The sequence below is a fragment of the Neopelma chrysocephalum genome, unplaced genomic scaffold (genome assembly GCF_003984885.1).
Source record: "Neopelma chrysocephalum unplaced genomic scaffold, ASM398488v2 Primary Assembly neopelma1_96936, whole genome shotgun sequence".
NCBI lineage: Eukaryota > Metazoa > Chordata > Aves > Passeriformes > Pipridae > Neopelma > Neopelma chrysocephalum.
In genome coordinates this window covers 1,582,769-1,604,925 of record NW_020925579.1, presented here as the reverse complement: position 1 = coordinate 1,604,925, position 22,157 = coordinate 1,582,769, and the positions used below count along the sequence as shown (strand labels likewise).

The 22,157-nt window shown below is 36.9% G+C and overlaps 1 protein-coding gene across 4 annotated transcripts in view; it reads left to right on the top strand.

The window, feature by feature from the left end:
- Positions 1–22,157, top strand: part of FRMD3 (FERM domain containing 3) — a 149,779-nt gene that overhangs the window by 92,574 nt on the left and 35,048 nt on the right. For 2 of the 4 annotated variants that reach the window (XM_027670779.1, XM_027670776.1), the window contains exons 3-6: positions 2,702–2,744; positions 11,485–11,563; positions 13,591–13,688; positions 14,903–15,026. In XM_027670779.1, the coding sequence (XP_027526580.1) occupies positions 2,738–2,744; positions 11,485–11,563; positions 13,591–13,688; positions 14,903–15,026 (308 nt within the window). In that variant the 5' untranslated portion in view covers positions 2,702–2,737. Of the gene's footprint in view, positions 1–2,701; positions 2,745–6,301; positions 6,404–6,816; positions 7,183–11,484; positions 11,564–13,590; positions 13,689–14,902; positions 15,027–22,157 lie in introns of those variants that run through there. The other 2 variants (XM_027670777.1, XM_027670778.1) reach the window with 2 other exon arrangements.

Below are 22,157 nucleotides of genomic sequence, written 5' to 3'. Positions count from 1 at the left end.
TAATTAATCTTGGAATAAATATAGCCTGGACACTCTATAGCAGAGATAAGGCACAGGTATTAATTATTAATAGTCAATGCTGTAAGACTGGAAGATAAGTAAGTATTCAGGGGAAAATCTTTCCTAAAACTCAAATTGAAACATTCAAACAAATATAGGTGTGGCTATTTTCAGAAGTATTAGCTATGACTAGACATTTATCTTCCTGTGACACTCAGAGAGCATTAAGCACCTAACTGCTGTGTCTTTGAAAATCTCCACAAATTATGAAGTAACTGATCAGTTTTCTGGAAGATTCAGCTAAATTGTGTGCACATTTGCAGTCTTTCACCAACAGAAGGTCACCACAGAAATCTGAGCTTCTTAAAAGTGCCTGTCAGTACCATGACCTCCACAAGCAAGTACACTGCTTAATTGTTCAGTGTTTTTCCAATTGATTTTTAACCCACGAAAGTCAGGTCTTAGTGAAACATGTTTGCTTTTATACATGCTGGTAAATCTGCGTTCCTGGGGGTTTGGTGCACTGAGTGGGGAATTTCATCCATGTCTCCACTCTTTCATTTTTCATATCATGAATTATAAGGGTTTCATATTTGCAGATTGACTTTTTTTTCTTCTGACTTTTTAGAATAGGTAACTGACTTTTTCAAACAGCTCTAAATGCTGATCTGGTCTCTGCTAATATTTCAGATTGGTCTTTCAAAAAATATAATAAAATGGTGTTGTGCTTCTGCTATATGAAAATAGGGAATACCTCTAAACTCTGTTTCTCGGGAGCAGTACATCATGACTCACTGTCTAATTGACTCTTTGTTGTCTGAATCTTCAACTAGGACTGCCATGAGCTTAGTGGAGGTGGAGTGTGTGTGTGAAGAGGTTAAGGAAAAAAGATTTTCATATCTGTGTGTCTTGACTGGTTTCTTATCTGTTAATTCATTCTGGATTATGTATCTATAAAGCAGTGCAGACTATATAGGATTTCTTAAATGAGATTGCCTTTACCTTTTTATGATCAACACTCATCACCCCTTATTCAGAATGAAATATATCAATAATGTATATGTAAAATCTAAAAAAGGAATGAAATGAGCTAGATATTTATAGTAGGTCAGTGAAACAGTATTGCTGCCTCAATTCTGTTTCTCTCATCTTTTCTCCAAAAAAGAGAGATTCTGGGAAAAGGAAATAGGTAAAGAAATGGTATAGGATGGGTTTTTTTGTTGTGGTTGTTGTTTGGAGTTTGGGGTTGTTTTTTTTGTGGTGTTTGTCTTCTGAATACCAGGGTTCCATATCAGACTCTCAGTGATAAGTGAGCTTCAAACAGAAGTATGTTTCAGTGCTTATCTCCAATAGTTCCGTAAACTTTGTGCAAGAGTTTCTAAGCAATCATATAAAGTGCAGAGATTTGAAAATGTTCTTTCCAAGGTATTTGTCTTATCAGAAGTTCTGTTTCAGAAAACTAATTTATAATTGTCCTGACTTTGACTGAATTCTTGAGATATCACAATTTAAAAAATAATAATTTTCTGGAAGCTCCTACAGCTCCTCCAAATATATACCCTTGGCCTTTCTTTGTAGAAGAATTAGTATAAGTTATGAGGAAAAATGGTAGCTGATGTAGGATATTTTAAGTATTACTTATGTTTTAATAAATGGTAGGTTTTCTTTTTGCAGTAAACTATAGGGTTTTAGAGCTAGAATGAAAGGGTTAAAAATGAAACCCCTTAGTGCAATGCCTTCCAGTGTTGATTATGCTTATTAAAGCTGAATACTACGCCTTTTGACCAGCTGCTTCTGCAGCACAGATCTCATTTTAGCGTGGAGATTTTTTGCTTACAGGAAAAATCCTTGTACAAAAGCTATTGGCTGTGATGAGAAGTGGCACTTGAATATCAGCATGTTCTTTTTGTCTATCAAAACATCCTCCTGAATGGTTCAGCTACTGTTAGCAGGGGATGTGGTAAGGCTCTTAGCTAGAATGTGAGCCTAGATTTTCATTACTGAAGAATCTGAGTTTATTTTCCAGGAGAATAAAAAAACCCCCACCAAAACAAAACAAAAAACCCCCAAAAACCCCAAACCCAACCAAACAAAAAAAACCCTTTTCCTGCCATCACTCTTTTACTGGAAAATTATGCACCTACTGGTAAGCATCCATATCTCTCTGTTGAGCATTGGCTGTCCATATTGTGAACATTTCCTGGAAAAATGCACTCTTTTTCCCTTCAGATTTTTAGTTATTGCTAGAAGAGAACAATCGCTTCTGTCCTGAGGGTTTTGACTGAGAATAAAGTACTTATACATGCTTTAGTTATAAGAACTGTAGAAGACAGCATTAATGAACAGATCCTGTTAAAGTTTCTGAATAGTCTGTTCTACTGTCCAATATGATCGTTCTTCTAGAAAAAAATGGCTTAAAGTGTAAGATTGACATGTCTGCTGCAAGCTTAGCACTAGAGCCTGTCACCTTCAAAAGCATCTTTGAAATATTTTTCTTATTTCTACATCAGCTACATCCATCCTATAGGCAGTGGTGACATCAAATGTGCTTATACAATGCAATTCTTGTATAGAGGTGCTTTTCCCATTTATGTATGTCTCAGTGAAACAAAAATCCTATTTCTCATTTTTGGTAACAAACAAGTGTGTTTTTGTCTACTGCCATCCGTATTAACCTCTGCTCTCTGCTTTGCCTTTCCAGCACTGGCTCGAACCTAACAAGTCCATCTTCAAGCAAATGAAATGTAAGTGTTTAGAGCTCAGGTTTTAAAACTGATTTTGAAATGTCTAAAGATTTTCTTTTGCTTCCATACGGTAATTTAGACTCTGCTTCATTTCTTTTTTGGTGCAAATAGGCCCTTCATGTCCTATCCAGAGTCCTAAAAACTCCATGCTGTCTTCATTTCACCATCTCACAGTGTGCTGCGCTGCATATCAAAAGCTTTTCCTTACTGCTCAAGGATAGAGCCAGAGGCCAGCAGGCATTGTCTGGAGTGGGAGATCTAGTGGGAAAACCTGTACATTCAGGCTTTCGTTTTCAGTCAGACACAATCAACCACTGGGAGATGGCAATAAAAAATGGAGTGTAGCAATTTGCTTCTGGGTCTTTTCCAGTTTTCCTTCTTCCTGCTGCCCCTTGCTTCCTGACAATGCAGAGAAAGGGTTTGAGATAATTTTTATAGTCCAGCAAACTCAAGTACTGTGGGCTAAGTGGTTAGCTCCTACCACATGCAGGGGGGAAATTATGATGATTATTTTAAAAAGTGTCCTCAAAATAGGAATTTGGTATTTTAATTATCTTTTTTAAAGGTTACAGTCTAGTTTATCATTTCCATTAAATAGAACAGCTGTGAAGACCTCTTCAGGAAACAGAACTACTTTAGTACTCAGAAGTTTATATCGAGCAGTAGAAGGCAGTTTATTTGGCAATTCTGGAGACTTGACTTAGTTCCTTGGAAGTTTTGTCTTAGCTCTTATCTAACTATCTACTTAGTTTATTAAATGAAGGAGAATTTATTCACGTATGCTTTGTATACAGTTGTTTTCTGCTTTAAGCATATACACAACTGTCTTTTGTGTAGGAGATAATGTATTTACTTTAAAATGTGATGAGGCTTAAGATATTTTCCAATATGCAAAACCAATTAATGCTGGATGTTGACTGGGATACTTAAAAAAAACACTTCCATTAATGCAGCAGTAGTATATATTGCAACATGTGCATACATGTGTATATACACATACACATATATGTACATACACAAAACTGGCACATTCAGTGTGAAGTAGTGTTTAGCTAGCTGAAGTGTTATCCAGTAAAAATTAAGTTCAGGAATGTCAAACAAAAAGTAGGTCATGCTCCTCAGCAATGCTAGTGAAGGAAAAAAAAGAAGAACTCTAATAACTAGAAATTATCTTAATATCTTTCTTCCTTTCAGTGTGTATCAGAAGTAGAACAGTTTTCTGAATCTATCATCTAAACTGCATTTGTATCACTGCTTCCACCCAAGAAAGCATAAGAGCTTATTCTTCTTGTTGCACTTTGCATAGCAACGTATTCAGGAGCTCTGCCAACAGATGCACTGAGAGTATTTTGATTTATGTAAGACAACTCTACCTGCATATAGATGTTGCCTAGATGTGAGAGATGATAGTCCAAGAATTCCATAGATGTAGTGCTGTGGTGGTCTCATCAGAGGACACGTGTGGCTTTTGTGATAGAATCCTGATCAGAACTCTAAAAACTGAAAAATGAACACATAGCAAAAAAAGCGAAATACAGTGCAGCTAGCATGAGGTTATTTATCATTGTGAAAAGGTCTTAAGAAAGCAGAAGAGGAGAATGAGATGCTAACAGAGGAGTTCTGTTATCAGCCTTAGATTTAGGACACGGTATTAACTATGTGATTGGCAACTTCAGTTTAGTACTATTGTAACTTAACTTTGTGTTTTGTCACAGATGAAGGACTTCAGTTGCTACAATAACCACTTAAGGAAACAAAATAAAGATATATATGTATTTTATATGCATGTGTAGAATCCATGTAGATTATGCATGTGTATCTTTTGCTCTCACAGGATGTTTTTGTAACCATTTGGAATCAGGAACCTTTTGATTAATTTTTCTAAAAGTAAGCCATATTAATGTAGAACACAGAACAATTTCTAAAGGCACAAGGTTAAATTGTATTTTATCTAAAAATATTCAGTTTACTATGAAAAGGTTTAGACTCATAAGAAGAAATTACTGATATTCGTTTGCAAAGTATCCCAGTTGCAGGTGACAATTAGCAGCAGGTGGAAAGTGTAAAAACTGAAGCAATGAAGTGACTAGTTAATTAGTAGAACATACATTATGTACATACGACTTCTGGGAGAAATGGTAGCAGAAAGTTACTCATAGTGACTGTATTAAATGGATATTTCATTTTCTTTCTTTGCCAGTAAGGAATTCAGGAAACAGTGAAATGATCTGTTTTGTAAGAATAGACTTTTATTTCCTCTGATTCAACAGTAGGATGTACTAATACTAATGATTGAAAAAGTTTTAAATTCAGTTGAATGTTTAGATTCACATAGGATTATGAAGTACTTGCATACATGCAGAAAAAAATTTGAAAATGCTGTGCTTGAGCTCAGCTACATTTGTGCTGCACAGTAACAAGTTTTTCAGTGTATTTTTTCATTCAGCTCACTATTGACAAATATTCAGAGCAGAAAGGGATTGATTGGTAGTAGTGTAGGTAGGGCCTCAGTACTACATGAATCATTCAGGCACAATCCCTCTATATAGTCAGGTTGTACAGAAATTACAATTTGGCAGCTATACGTTTCTGTCAGTGAGATGGAATGTTGTATGTCTGAAGCTCTAAAGTTTCCACAGCTTCTTGTGTGATGTGCTACCATTTTAATTTCTTTAGCTTTGACAAAAATTGCTTTAAGTTCATGTTAAGTAACACTGGGATATGACAGGAGTAGTATTCCAAAATGTTTTATAATTTGCCTTATCACATATAAAACCATAATTGAATATATTCTGGCACAACACAAAGAATGAAGGCATGTTACCTTTTTTGACTCCTCATCTACCTTTGCATTTTCCATTGTCACTGTAATGTTTGTGTCATAACCTGATGTGTAAAGTCTAGGTCTGTACCTCAGCCATCTTGTACCACTAATTTTGCCTGAGAGGGGAAAATTTAGTTTCTGAGAAATGTCCTGAACCACTGCCAGTCTTGTTTGTACTAGTTGAAGCCACTTGTTGACCTATAATCAGTAGCTGTGAGCACTGTGCTTCCAATAGTGTGTCAGAAAACTCTCTGGAAGGTTGCTTAAAGTAGCTGCATTTTTGTGATTCTAGATTGTCTTGGTTTGAGCCGCACCCTCCCCCCCCCAGAGGGGCTGGAAGTGATTGGTCCCAAGTGAGTTTCCGACGAGAAGCCAATCGGAGCTGTTTTTCACCCCTGTGAAATTAGGGTATTACAACAGCCGGAAGGAAGTTGTTGGCAGAGAGAGAGAGAGAGAATGGAAGCCTTAAGGTGTGAGGAGAGAGGCCTGTGGGCCCCTTGCGGGGGGCCAGGCCCTCTTTCCCCCCCCCCCGGCTGGGCTGCAGGGAGCCCAGGACAGTATTGAAACTGAACCGGGTGCTTGTGGCCAAAGGCTAGGGGGCTTTTCCCCCTCACACTTCCCTGGAGAGGTGGTGGCATGGACTTGAGAGACCAGCCAGGGGGTTGGAGCTAGCTCCCCGGCAGGCAGGCACAGCATTTGGAGCCGAGCCAGAGAGAGGCTGAGGGGTGGTCAGGAAGCACCTGTGATCGTGCAGAGCTGGAAGAATTCCAGGCAGAGGAGAGAGAGAGAAGCAATCTCACTGCTACCCTCTCCCCCCCATAATGGTAGGGGAGAGGTTATGGGCGGCAGGAGTTCAGGAAACAATGTGCAGACGATCAATGTGATCAGACGATGTTCAATTTATTATTTAAATGAGTTAACTTTTATACAGTTTAGTTTTTTCCGGGTACATGATTACAACAAGGTGATTGGGACTTTCCGAGATTTTCCAGGTGTCCCTTTATCTCCAGTTTCCCCACAACTTTCACCTATAAACACACGATTTTCTCATACTTTACAACTATAAACATACAGTATTCACACAGCTAACAACTATAAACTCACGTAGTTCCACACAGTTTGTAAGTATAAACACACAGTTTTCACACAGCTTGCAACCTCCAAAGTTACGTCAAGTGAGGCCTAGTGCTTCTTAAAAATATGTATTGTTCATAATGTGTCCATTTTCCTGCAAATACTCTACAAGAGGTAGTGACCTTGAGCTGAGACTGAGCAATGGAGAGACAGGCCGAAGGGCTTGGAGGAGGCCCTACGCGAGGTTTGGGCAGGGGCAGCTGAAAACCGAAGGAGGAATGCGGGGGGAGGAATGCCTCCCTGTGACATGTGGAAACCAAGCAGCTGCAGCAGCTGAGACAGAGAGAAGCCAAACTAAGCAGGCCTTTTCTGCATAAGGACTTTTGGTGAAAACTATTTGGGGTATAAAGACTGAGCAAGACCCAGAAACCTTGCAACCTGGAGAGGAAAGAGTGAACATCTTACTCTCTGGGAGGAACCTTCACGAACCAGGGAGAAAGGACTCACAGCTGACTCCCTGGACCTCATGATGAAGACCTGGTAAAGCCAATGTTCTTTTGCAGTCCAGGAGGAGACCTCAGCAGAAGCCGAGGAGCTGGTGTGGGTGCAAAAGACCCCTTCCCTGATACCCCAACGAGAGAGAGACTTTAACTATCATCCCAGAGGGTTTTTCTTCTGAACTGATGTGGGAGGACCCCCAGGGGTGGTAGAGATTGTATTAATACTGTGTATTTATTTGCTTTTTAGTTTCTATAGTATTTATTGTGTTAGTAATAAATTTTAATATAAGTCCCCCATGCTGAGTTGTGCCTGTCTGAAAACTTCTCTTCTGTGTTGAGGCAAATTGTGAGGGGAGTTCGGAGATTGGATTTTTGGTGTCAAATCTTCACATAGATAAAGAAATTTTCACATAAATTTTTCTGTTCTTTTGCATGTTTTTGTGTATACTGTTGTTCTCTCCCAGATGCTGACAGTAAGTCTCTGTATTTGGCCATCTTACATTTTTTAATACTTATTTTCTGTCTAGGAATGTTATGGTGTAAAACCTGAGTCACATCAGCACTAATGTTTAAGTAAAGAACAGAGTTTTATCATACACTTTCCTTCTTGCTGTTTTTTGATTAATTTCAAAGGTTATTCTGTATAGTAAGTATGCAGCTATCCTATAACCTGCTTTGTGCTATATATCCAGCTATGAGTTTTGTTCATGGTGATAGTGGAACAGGATAATTTCTGTTGGTCTGATGTGCAGGAGTTCAAAATTTCCATGTTTTTTTTGCTGCCTTGCATAACTGAAAGAGGATAGGTTTAGATGATATATTAGGAAGAAATTTTTTACTGTGAGGGTGGTGAGGTACTGGAATAGATTGCTCAGAGAGATGGTGGGTGCCCCATCCCTGGAGGTGGTCAAGGCCAGGTTGGAACCTGGTGTAGTGGAAGTCATCCCTGTCCATGGCAGGAGGATTGGAACTAGATGATCTTAAAGGTCTCTTCCAACCCAAACCATTCTATGATTTTATGATCCTAATGAGTCATGCAAAAAGGATGTTCTCCTGTGTCAGGTCTTTGGAATTTTTCAAGATGATTTACTTAATCTCTAATGCTGTCCTAAAATATGAAAGCAGGTGGAATGAATGGGCATCTCAGTACAAATCTAAAATAGGGTTTAATCACATATGAGATTCGTAAATACATGCAAAATGAGAACAAGAAGTTTTGTGTTATTCTTCGTACACTAATCTGAATGCTATATATTCTTTACCTATGATCCTTATGAAGATTTAATAACATATTTTAAAGCATTATTATAAATGGCTGACAGAAATCCACCTTACCTTGTGTTGACCTGTAACTAATTAAGTGCAATGTGGGAGACCCCGTAATTTGAGATTTATGGTAGATCAGGTATCTCTTCTGCATAAAAACATGAGTAATATTCAGTCTACCTTAAACATGCTCAGCAAGTGGTATGGATAAACATTTGGTGAGGGAAGAGGTACATGGAAAAAATGGCATATGTCTTAGGGTTCCTCAGAGATCCTTCTGCAGCATTAGTGAACACATAGACTGTTTGGCTGTAATTTTTGCTTGCTTGTTTTTTAAATTTCATTAACCTTTAGTAGGATACTATAGTTCAGAGAATATATAACATCAAGGAGAAATGCAGGAAGTTTTCTGCAATGTTGCAATCTCACAGATCCAAAACACAGCCCCATACTAGCCACTGTGAAGAAAATTAACTTTGCCCCAGCCAAAACCAGCACACATAAATATTTTTTCTTGTTTCAGATTCTTTCTATGAAAAGAGTTGTAATATGAATATGTAGTTTTTCTTGTGGGCTTTGCTTAAAAATGAGTGCACGTGAGACTCAGTCTCTTTCTTACTGGTGTCTGTGCCAAGGGAGGCAGCTCTCGTCTCTGTCTTTGTTCTGGTCAGGATGTCGCAGGTCTGGGTTTAATTTAGGGAGGTCCTTACTGTTTCATGCACATTGAACACTTCGTCTTAGTTAAATGCAACTGAAATAAACTTTAAAAACGTACAATCAGTTGCCTGGAAATCTTCTACACTGTGTGTGTAGTTCCTTCATAAGTGTCTAGATCATGACTGGTTTCAGCATTTGATTTCATTGAAATGATTTTATTTGTTCTTTTGCCTTCACCTCTTATGTGCTCTTAGCACATAAACTGGCAAATTAATAGCTCTATTGCAATGGAGTTTGCTATCAGCATTATTCTCCATGCTAAAGTCCTTTGAAATTATTGTAATTATGAATCAGTTTTAGTGAGAAAGGAAACTGTGATGGTAGGAAATTCTGACAAAGCCTTGGTCATTTCACTATGCCAGCTGCTCCTTATCTGACAGATAAAGGACCCCTCTGAAAGAAAAGGCTTATAAGAAACAGCTATTATAAAACTGATTTATATGCGCACTAGTTTTGTGTTGATGAAATGTGCTTCTGTTAATTGAGTTCTGTTTTGGGAAGGTTTGTTGTTACTGTTCCATTTTAATGTGTAAGTGGTAGAAAGTAATTTTACTTTCAAGGAATTGAGAAATTATCTTGCTTGACAATCTCATCTCTTGAGCTGATAAAATTCAATGCCTGTCTTGGTTTCCACTATGAGAATATAGTAAATGAGAGAACATGAAGTTCTTGTGTGTGTTTCTCCAGTGTGGTAAAATCTGTAAGACAGAGGTTTGCTAAATATTTACATAAATGTGTCTTTGGAAGAACATTAAGCTTATGATCCATTTTAAAATTAAGGTGGAAAGAAAAGTTTATAGCTTTGAGGGTTCCCTCCTTCCCCATTCATGTGTTCATTGTGGCTGTTTTTCTAATTGGGGAAAAGGAACAGAAAAAGAGGATCCTGGTTCCTTCTGTAATTGCGGGGCACCTTCTTATCTCCGGGGATGAATTGGACAGAGGCGATCATATGCTTTTTAACACTTCAAATTCCAGACCTTCTGGGTGGCTGCTTTCCTTTCCGGGACATTTAATTCAGTTTGCCTTCTAGTTTGCCATTACAGGGCAGAGAAGGCATGATAGTGTACTCTCTTTTTCAGTCTGTTTCCAGTCACTGCAACACAACTCCGCAGTTGCATCTAAGATGGCAAAACCCAGAGAAAGCAGTCCGAGCATTTCTAGCCTTCAAAGGCCTTGTGCAGATTTAATTAGTGTGAAAGTTCAAACCATTTCTAAAGAGCAATTAAGGGTTGTTTTTCTGTCTTCATTTCCTCTTAATTTATATTTGTTATTGTTTCCTTGCTTTAGTTTTTTTTCTGTATTTTTCATCTTTTTATCCACACCCCTTCTGACATTCCTCCTTGTGTCTTAATTGAGTAGTTATTTAAACAAGGAAAAAATGTGAAATCAGCAGTTTTGATTGAGGCTGACCATACTTAGAATAAGTACAATATGAAGTCTTGAAAGATGAAAATATTCCTTTTTCCTCAAAAAACAGTTGAGCCTTCCAAAAGATACCAACCATAACAACAGATGTAATGCATTTTTATTTTCTGTTGCTGTTGGACATCACATGAAACTGTATGAGTTGTGTTTCTGGAACACTGCAGCATACATGTAAATACTGCAGTCAGAGTAGCTTGAAGAACATCTTGATTATGAACTCATTTGCACATGCAGTTTATACAAGCCAGTGAACTAGTAAACTAAAGGAGATGGTATAATAAAGTGTTGTGGTAGCTTAGTGATTATTGTTATAGTTTACAATAAATAAAAATTATTCTCTCTTTGACCTGCTGTTGTCTTCCATTTTCTCTGTAATTTTCTTTGTCCTTTTCTTCTACCTTCCCTTCTTTTTGTCCTGTAAAAGCGCCATCCCTTCAAGGTTTTGGAAAGTTAAAATTGACTGTGTACATTGAGTATATGTTAAGACTAAAGACTTTTAAAACTAGATGGGATATATGCCTTCACTTAGCTGTGAATTAAAGTGCCTGAGAGGCCCCTTCCCCTTCCATTTCCCTTTGCCGTTTTCTTGTGAAAGTATGGTACTTGGGGCCTGGTATTGATACCATTGCTCAGGATTAGATACTGTAGCTTTATTAAATACTGAAAACAGCAATAGTTCTATTGTCTTTAGCTTCATTAACTAAATGGTTTCTTCAATCTTTTTAGTATTATCATTGCTTACTGTTTATCATTTGCCAAAAGAACCCATCCCAAAATAGAGCATATATAATATTTACTGCTTTTGTTTAAATCTCTGCCTCAGCTAACCATTACGCTGGCTACTTTTTAAGACGCTTGGAAGTCACTCCTTCAGAGTGGCTGAGGCAGTGTTTGATTGCTACTGTTCTAATTGCTTTTCTTTATAATGTTTCAGCTCATCCACCATATACCATGTGCTTTAGAGTGAAGTTTTACCCACATGAACCATTGAAGATTAAAGAAGAGCTCACCAGGTATTTTGTTTGTTTGTTTGTTTGTGCATTTAATGTACATTGTTAACAAGTTCAAAATATGCTGTTGCTCTGGGCATTTTTCAAGAAATGTATGTGGGGGGAAAACGTAGGAAGGTGACAGCTCTTTTGATCTCTGCACCAGCTATGCAGGACTGTATGTATGCTTTACCACTTTAGCAGGCCACAAACCTGCCTGCTGCAGAAGAATGGAGTGCTCTCAGCACTTGTTGTTTTGAGTTCTTCATTGATGTTTTCCCCAAGCACTGAAAATTCTTATGCCAAGTCACTCCATAAATATGAGTGATTCCATGGTCACTGCTCTCTTACTGAAGTTTCAGGAACAGCTTGCATTCTGTGGAATGGTGAGATAATAGTTTGTATAGAACAGCTGGAACGTGCCATTCATATTATAACTGTTTATCTTGGATGAAATACTGAAACCATTGAGCTGAGTGATCATGTTGTAAATCAGGAAGTCAATGGATTTTCATTATTTGTTACTGTTTGTCCTTGGATGAACATTTTACTTTTTATGAGTTAGATATAAACTTTTATCGACCTTTCTCATTCAAGAGCTTTAATAATTGATTTTTTTAAAACTACTTGAATACCCTCCTAGAAGAAGTTTTATTGAAATGCAAAGCACCTAGAATTGGCTCACTGAAGTGTATTGTGCTGTCAGTATGTTTTAGTCTTTGCTGGAACATTTCAAATGAATTTTTAAAGTCAAATTTCTATATGAGAAATGGTTACAGTGTTTAGTTAAAACTAATACTATTAAAACCTTAAAAAGGAGAAATAATTTGACACATCATTAGTATGACACATCATTGATAGACACATTTTTGTATCTGATTTGCTTAATAGTTTCCCAGTTTTGCTATTTGGGAAGCTTTGCTTTGTCTCTGCCCATGTCTCTTACACAAAATACAGGAAATGCTCCTGAAATGAGCAAGTGAAACATAGTCATGTAACTCACTTCTGAGAATTTCCTTCATCACGTAAAGCAGAGGGTCAGATTCAAGGTGATGCTCTAAATTGGCTGGAGTTAGTTTTTTTCTTGAATTGCAATGATTGGTGAAATTCAAGAAGACAAAGGTTCATTAGCATTTGACAGGACAGTCATGAAGCCTTGATAGCTAGTTTGCTTTTTGATAGAGCTTTGTTTTGCCTTTTTTTTTAGCTCTGCTTTGTTCACTTGACAATCACATTTGTTGTGGTGTGTGCTTAAGATGATTTGAAAATATATTAATAATATTGTCACCCTTTTGACTTAAAAGCCATATGTACTTCACAACTGTATATACGGTCAGCTGAGTCAGAGTAATAGTGCTTTTCATTTCTGTTAGTGTCTGTGCCTTTGCGTGTCAGAGCTGCTGTCTTGTTTCTTCAACTGGGTAGAAATCTGATAGGTGTCTGTAGTCCCCATTTAAACAAAAAAATTAGGATACAGTAACACATTCTGTCACATTGCCATACCATTCTTTGGTTCAGAATATTAACTAACCCTCTGTGGATTATGGTCCATGCAGTCTTTGTAAAAACTTTATAGGAATAAATCTTTAGTGAAGCACCTTAGAAACATCAGAGAGATTTACAGATGGTAAAAAGCACTGGTTTTCCTACTCTTCCTTTGAAATATCTGATGTAAAAAAATATCATCTATTCAGTACACGAAGCTTGTGTAAACCTGTATATAATGAAAATGGGCGTGCTCACACCAGCTCACATTACCATAATTTTTTCAGATTACTAATGAGCATCATAATTTTACATTTTAATTAAAGCACTCTCCATGATATCCCTTAGTGGTTTTTTGTTACTTTTGCTCTCATTATTTCATTGTTATTGAAAAAAAATTACTTACATTTATTTTTTCCTTGTGTTTGTGCTTTGTCTCTTTTTCCTTCCATTTAAAACAGTAAGAGAGAGGTCCAGAATAGTTACACAGCTGGTTTCACACTGATATGTTTAATTTGTTACAAAAAGATGTGACATTGTCTCTTAATTTTTTAATCATATTTCAGATACCTCTTATATCTACAAATAAAAAGGGACATTTTCCATGGCCGTTTGCTGTGTTCCTTTTCTGATGCTGCCTACCTGGGTGCCTGTATTGTCCAAGGTAAGTACCAGCAGGAGCCTTTTTTAAATACTTCACTCGTATGTGTGTTCAATAGAAAGAGCAGTGCAGAACTGTTGGGTGAATATAGCTACCAGTAACTTTTGTTGCTTTTTTTTTTTAGTTGTACTCTTTCCCTGCATTGATATTCACTTAAAATGTTGTAAATAATTCAGCCACTCAGCCAACAAAAAACAAATTGGAACTTAAAAAATAAAACCCAATAAATTGTCTTAGCATTTAAGTGAAGAAGTATGACATCAATATTAGACTCCACTTATCAACAAACCAAAGCTCTGTTCTGAATTCTGAATGTAAATGTAGCCTTTTCCATTTGAACTAAGCAGAGAATGTGTCATTCAGTGCTCTTTCTTATGGTAAAGACCTGTGTGATCTCTGTCAAAAATAGAAGACATACTTCAAGGAGAAGGAAATTTTATTTTGTTTTTCCTATCTTTTTTTTCTCCCTCTCTCTCTCCAGCGTTTCCTGAGGACCAAATTCAGGCATATGTCTTGAATTGTATATAGAGAAATAATCAGTTATATGTCTGATTATGGACATCATATGTGTGGAAGTTCCCATTATTCTGCCTTTATGTGAATGAAGCTCTTAATGCATTACAAGACAGCATATTCAAACCAAAGCTGAGTCTGTGCTGTATTAAAAGAATCTCATTAAGAAAGTTAAAACACCAAATTCCATGTTTGGGTACCTAAGTGACACATCTTTTAGAAGAGGAATCAAATTCTTAAGGGGTACCTTAAATAACATGGCCTGTGTTTCTCTCTGCTAGAATAGAATTAGATCAGTTCATACTAGGTGAGGATAAATCATGTGGAAAAGAGGTGAATCGGGAGTGCATTGTTTTAGTTCTGCCTGCTACCAGAATGATAATTACTCAAAGGGCAAAGTTTGCCTATTCATCTGTTTTACGAAGCATGTTTCTGCCACAGAAAATAGTTTACTGTTGCTAGTTAATGCAGCAGTTAATAAGGCATGAACTTCACTTGAAACTCATTGATTGAAGTGGCAGTTATAAGGGTTTTGTTGTTTCAGTTAACTATCAATTCTTTAAAGCAGCATTTCTTGAGAGATGCTGGATTCTTGCTGAGCATGGAAGTGTCTTGAATTACACTGCATTTACTGACTTCTTTCCCTATTAACTAATATTACAATTGGATTTTTCTGTTTTGTTTTGTATTTTGGATGTGTTTAGCTGAGCTTGGTGATTATGATCCTGATGAACACCCAGAGGACTATATCAGCGACTTTAAGATTTTTCCTAAGCAGTCACAAAAGCTTGAGAAGAAAATAGCTGAAATGCATAAAAATGAATTCAGGTAATTTAAAATGCTGTTTAGTAAACAGACGGCCAAGAAATACTTTTATCTGTTTCCAAATAGTGTATGTTAACTTAGGAGAGTTTGTTCTGTAGATTACAATAGACGCTCTATCAATATGCTGTCTAATATGCTGTATTTGAAAATGTGGTTTCAGCTTTGAGGGTTTTCTTTTCCTGTTAAGTTTTATTAATCATAGCTGAATGCTGGTAATTTAGATGTCAATTACTTGAAATATATGTCTGATTATGGGAGTAGCTCACATCATGAGGGCTACTCTGGTTGATTAGTGGAATAATCATCTTTCATTTAGGAATCACACGTCTTTTGATGTGAAATTTCTGTCTGTAGTGCAATTTTAAAATTCTCAGTAGATATTGACGCAATTGAAACTGTAATTAAGTTATTTTATCTGGAGGTTGTTAAAATAGTGGTGAATTACAAAGAAATGTATTTAAGTAAATTCCTTGTAAGACTAAGGAGGTGAGATCCAGAGCTCTCTGCATGTCTTTTTCTGTCCTAAACTTTTAATACTCTAACAAAGGGGAAAGGAGAAAGATAGATTAGTCTATCTTTTGGTTTCAAAGTTAAATGTTTCAGGAGAGAAGTAGCAGTGAGTTGTGCAACTATACCCTCTTCAGGGTTGTTGGCGAATGACAGGCAAAGCAGTCGAGAAGGTAGCTTGCTGATGCCCTCAGCATTTAGCTTAGTTGAGAATAGTCCTCAGAAAATCTGAAGAGGAGTAGGAGGTGCAGAAAATCAGATGAAAGCAAACAATTATTACATTAAGTAGAAGGATAGTTTTTATTAAAAGATTATGAGGTCCTTTGCACTTGTTTAAAACTCCTGTGCTTTGTTTTTATGTTTCAATGTATTTGGAAAAAAAAGAGAAAAATTCCTATTCAGAGGAGTTAAAACTTAAAATACTATTTTTTTCAGAGTCCTATCAAATATGTTTTTCATGACAATAAGTTTGCCAGTATTAATGTGTCTTCTCTTTTTTCCTTCTTGAAACCTACATACTTTCTTTGTATTTCTTTCAGTGAATGATGTTTTAAATGGCTTGGTTGTATCTAATATTTTTAGAGCAGTCCAGCCTACACTGTACACAGACCCGTATAAAGCCTTTTAAAAAAGGAAACAGAATTTCTTTTACTTTCAGTATTGTTCCATGCAGTGTCTGCAGATTTCCAAAGGATAAATTCAACCTTTATAAAACAATATCTTTCATCAGTTAAGCCAAGGTGCAATTGAAAAGACTTTTATAAATTCAGTCTTTAAAGAACAGACTAGTCCTTTATTTCAAGTTAGAAGGAGGGAAGGAAGAGTGATAGGCCAAAGCTGGTGAGTTTTATATTTCATGATGCTAGGAGAGATGTATTTTTCTGTGTTGTTTTGTTTGTTTGTTTGTTTGTTTATATGTAATTTTGCCCGTCCATTATGAACTTAATCAGCTAATTCCTTTGTTATGAATAACTAGACAGATTTTTTAGCTCATTTTTTAACTCTCTTTCCTGTTGGTGTATTCTACCTGAACCCATGACAGTAAATGTTACAAGCTTTCACACAGGTCTCTCTAGGATTCTCCTAGAGCATGTAGGATGTTCCCTGAATTTCTTCAGTAGTCTTGGAGAGTGACACTATTACCTATTGCCTATTGGAAATCAGATGGTATCAGGCTGACTTCTTTTGCTTGTGGGTCTGCTGGTTCCTACAAAAAATTGAGGCATAACTATAATTTATAGCAGAACTTTCGCCATATACCCCACTTACATGTATATGTTCCTTAATTCTCTCTCTGTTCTATATTTTCCCAATTTATGTGGTACAAATTTTAGGCTCAGTGGCTTGTAGCTCTTTGCAGCTCTCAGGAACTGTCATCTTTATTTTCTGTTTTCTTTTGCTTGTGTCAGTACCTGGTATACCTTACCTATTTGTCAGATTTCAGAGAAAAAAGACAGTTTCAGAGTTGTGTGGATAGCTACTACTTGGCAATTTCCCCCTATAGTTCTGTCTTCCCCAAATTGATCATCCTTTTATGTTTTTTATATCAGACACTCACTAGTCACATAGAAGTTTTACGTTTTCCAGATATTTAATTCCATGGATCTCTATTCTAGGAGTACAAATTAATAAAATATATCTGCTACATAATGAACTATATATAGACAGGTCCAGAGTTAGATTATAAGATTTACATATCTAGCTGGAAAATATTACTCAAAGAAACACTGAGTTTGCAGCCTTCTGTGTGGCATTGATTTGCACATCTCTTTCACTGCATTCTGCGAGTTGAATTATCTGATAAAAATTAATATTGTGCTGCTCAATGAGTATTTTTAAAAGTGCTGCAAGAGGTTGCTGGCCTTTTTTTAACAAGATACTCAAGTGATCTGTTAGCTGAGAGCTAAAATATGAGGAGAACAGGTGAGACTAGAGCCCTTCTATTCTAGCTGCCATTCAGCTACCTTCATAGTAGTTACCTCTGAGCTTCAGCACTGTGAGTCTGATTCTTTGGTTTTTTTCACATGCATAAACAAACAAATATCATGACATCTCTTATGGGCAACAGGTTCCCATATAACTAAAGCCATATGGCTTGAAAGAAGTAATTTCTTCACTGAATCCTGTCTCAGCATCCTTAAGACCTATTGACTGGTCACATATTTTCTTCTGCCCTACAGCATGATGTAATAATTTGGCTTTTGAAAGGAACATGAAGATCATGAGGGAGTGTTTGGGAAGCAGCAGTAGAATACCGTGACAACTTCCAGTCACCTAGTGACTTATTATTTGTCATTTAGAGCCCTTTTTTTTTTAATTACTGAAAGCAAATGTGTGACATGATGCCTCTATTATCCTTTGTGGCTGTGAGAACATCACTGCATTTTAGCAAAATATGACCTTTTATGTGACTTTCTACTGCACCTAATTGCAAAAACATAAATGTGACAGACAGAAATGCATAGCAGGTTTATTGAGTTGTGATTGTCTTGTGACTTTTAATTAATTATTCTTCCCTCATTAAGAAAGGGAGAGGTACAGAAATAAAGCAAAAGACGAAAATACCTTGTTATGAACTTGATATCAAGCTTCCAGAGGCCAGACACCTCAAAATGTTGAGATTTCCTAAGGGAAAATGGACATAAGTCCCTATCAAGGGAATTTATATTTGTAGGAATAATGTTTTGGTTTGGCTTGGGTGGGTTTTTTTCCCCTGTTGTTTTGGTTTTTTGTTTGGGTTTTTGTTTGTATGCTTGTTTTTGTTTTTTGAAAGAAAGTGGTTGAAAATCAAACTTTTTTTTTTATCCCACCTGAAAACTAGCAATCCATTTTTACTTATTTCTGATATGAAATATTACACCATGTAATTTATATATGAAAATGTTATGTAAAAATTTATCTGAAAGACCCATGCAAACATTAACTTTGTCAAGTAAATTATAGAGGTGCCTGACCTGTTCAACTTCCTGTTTCCCATGTTTCCCATACCTCATATAAATAAGTTATTTATTATTCCCTGGGATGGCTAATGTGGATACAGTCTCAAGATGTCAGAATGCTACTGAATTGTCTGTTGTCTACACTGTGTATATTGAATGCTCCAGCTTTTGCAAAAGTCATGCATGAAAGAATACCTTTTGGGAGAAGAAAAAATTTCCTCTGAGGCTGCAAAATCACTGCCATATTCTGACAGTAACTATCAAAAAAGCAATTTAAAATTTTACACCAAAGGGAGTATTTTCCTGAAACCAGAGTAGGAAATTAATGCTTGAGTTTCATCAAAGCTAAATGAAAAGTGGTGTTTAAATTGGACTTGACAGGTATATAACATTTTTATCCTTTGGTGCATCATCTACATTGTAACTTCTCAGTAAGGATTTAAGCACTTTTAACTTTCCTCTGCTTCTTTGACTCCTACTGTATTCCCCTTGCCATACCATCAGTTACCATGTGTACTCTGACTCTGGTTGCAGCAAGAGTACAGGATATCCTAGTCTCCACTGACCCAGCTTTCTCCTGCAGACATGGATCTGTCAGTGGAACCACTGGCACGCATAACTCCAATGCTACTATCAGAGTGCAATCTGGGAGGCTGTCCTAGAAGACGTGGGGGCAGTTGCTGAAAAGTGCTTTTCTTTGTGCGTGTTAATATTGTTTCATCAAGATTAAATCAACTTCTTACATGGTGTTCAATACATTTGTGCTAAATGTACAGTGCTAAAACTAAATTCACATTTAGCAAGTCCAGAATAAGGTGGATTTGGTATTCCATTTAAGTGCTTCTTGCAATTAAAACTACATATTATCTAGTTTTACGCATTTAATACTGGCAGCACAATTATCTATGCTTTATATTTATCTCCTTGTACTACCCTAATCACATTGGCATTTAACAGCCTGCTATACATGAAGAGAATCCTACTGGAAGTATGCTCCAAAACTTGCAAGTCATGTTACAGGAGACAGAAGCCACTTGCTGAGGACCAAGGATATGTTGAGGTTTACATGGAGGTGAGGGGCACATCTGGAAAGAGGCGGGATTTGGGCTACTGCAGGGATAGGTGAGTTCCAGGCCTAAGGAGCCAAAGTCTTTGTAGTTCCTAGCTATACAAAGTATACTGAGGGCCTTGGAGAGCTGAGGGGGACAATGATATGTAGTGGGAGTTCTCGGGCCGGCAGTGGTGATAGCTGCTGAGGGCCTCACTTACATTACAGCCCTGGCTGCTCTGAATGCTCTCTTCATTTCAGCTTTGATAGCTTATGCTGCCTCACAATCTCCCAGCATAGGCATTTAGATTTACCTATCAGGCCATATGTTGACACATCACTGCAACTTTGAAAATAACTAATTCTCTCTAAGTTAGCAATCTGGTATTAAAATGCCATTGTGTGTGCTGTAATGGGCGAATAATTTTTTGTTTCTAATTCTGCCACATTTTCCTGGTGTTTTCTTTCTTTCACTCCATAGTTCTTAACAGCTGTAATTTGGATGAATTAGAGACATAGTTGGAATCTAGTCACGTAGTCCTTTTCCTGAAGGATTCTGTGTGTGCTGCTTTCCTCAAAGCTTTGTTCTGCTGAACCATATTTTTCTGATAGAAGTGTGCTTAAAACCAATTCAAATCAAGGGACCATTCTTGTAATTCTGGATGCACTAACTAGAAAATAGTAAGTAAGGTGTTGTTTTGAGGTGAAAATAATAAGTGTGGTGCTGGATTGGTGTTTGCATGGCACAGAGAATATTTCCAGAAGCTTTATGGTGAGGAACAGCTTTACCTGAGCAGGAATTTAATGGAAGATGCGGTTGTAGTGGTAGTCTAGAGAAAGCAACTTCACAGGCAAAAGAGTAGTCTTTTCCCTTCTCTTTTGAAAAACTGAAAAGATACATAGATACATAGGATTTTTTTTTAATGGTATTCCAAGAAGTATTCAGTAGAAAGGATGATCTACTAGAACTGAAAAAAGCAGCAATTTTTTTTGGCAACATTAATAATTTTTTAGCTTTAGCAAAGATTTATTTTGTGTGTGTGCATGTGCATGTGACTTTTTTTTTTTTTTGACCGTTTTTTCCCTGCCAAGAGTGGTCATAATCATGATCTACAGATGTGGTTGTTTTTACCATGCTAGTTGTTGCCTATCTCATGATGAGGTTTGGATTCAGGTTCTGCACACTTAGCATGCTGTTATCTTCAGATATCTGTGTGAAATTCTACAATGTAGGGGTTTCTTTAGCAGCTGAAAGGACCTATTTCCTCTTCCCCCTCTGCCTTCCCTCCCTCTTTACTTGGGGAAGGCTTTACAGGCTAGGTGTGTCTGGACCAGAAATTTTAGTTACCATGATAAACCCAGAAAGCTTAGTAGATTTCTCTGTATCATGAGAATAGATTTTAAATTAATAATAGGTAAATTGAAACTGCATCTCTTCTGTAAATGTATTCTATCTTTGAATAAGCTTAAAGCTGTCTCTGTGTCACTGCATCAGTTTATAGAGTAGAGTTGAAATACAAATATCTGAACACAGACTTCAGAGATACAATCTCATTTTGATTTCTGAGGGCAGAAAAGTAATTTGAAATGTTCTGGTAGAAGGCATTACGTAAGTGGCACATATAATTACAGCATGCATGGTGTTAAATTAAACCCATAAGCATTTAATAAACTCCATAAAAGAGTTTGGTTATTGTTTTAAAGTGATTTATTTGGGTTTTACTTGGTTTATATCTGTGTGAGAGAAAAAAAATGCAGTAAAATTAAAATTGGTATTTAATTGTTCTGCAGCTTTTTAGGTTTAGTATGTTCCAGCCACATTTCAGCAGTTCTTTACTTGCTAGATGAACATGTTTTTTTTTCCGATTTAAAGGCTTTCTTCCCCGTGATGCCAGGCCAGGCAGTTGTTGGGGAAAAGCATTGCTGCTTGGGAAATGTGCTGAGCCTGGCCTTGCTATTCTGATGAACTGAGCCACAGCCTACAATGCCATTTCATTTACCAGTGTCTTCAATTAGTGCTTTTCTTTGAAAATATCACCACTGTTGTGCTATTGTTTCCACTACAACTAATAAACATAGCAGTTTTGTTTCAATACCACATAGTCTTCCTTAGCACCATTATTGTGACTAAAAACATTAGCAAACAGGCTTTTTTTAAAAACATCTCCACTATGTGCCAAAATCTTCTGAGCTTAAAGTAAAAACTACCCAAGACTTTTAGCACTATAATTTTATAGTTATTGGAGTCTCAAACACCTGTAAAAAGATTTAAAGAAACAACAGCAAAACCTCATTAACGTAGTAAGCAGTGCTGTGATCATTGTACAGTGTAGCTAAATGCACTGATGCTTTATACAGAGTTCTGTCTCTGTTTTAGGTTAAAAGGAAACCCAGATAACCCTGTTCTGCTGAGGGATGTGCTGTACAAGATCTGGGATATAACAAGGAGAATATTTAATGGGGGGACATCTGTCTTCAAATTGTCACTGTGGTCTCTCCTGAGACTGCCGTAAATATGTCCACAGTTGAAGGGCAGGGCAAAAAGCGGTTTATGGAGACTGAGCCTATGTTATTTAAAATGTTATGGCTGGTTTCCCCTTTTTTCATGGAGGTAAATATGTAATGTTTCTAGAGGCTAGA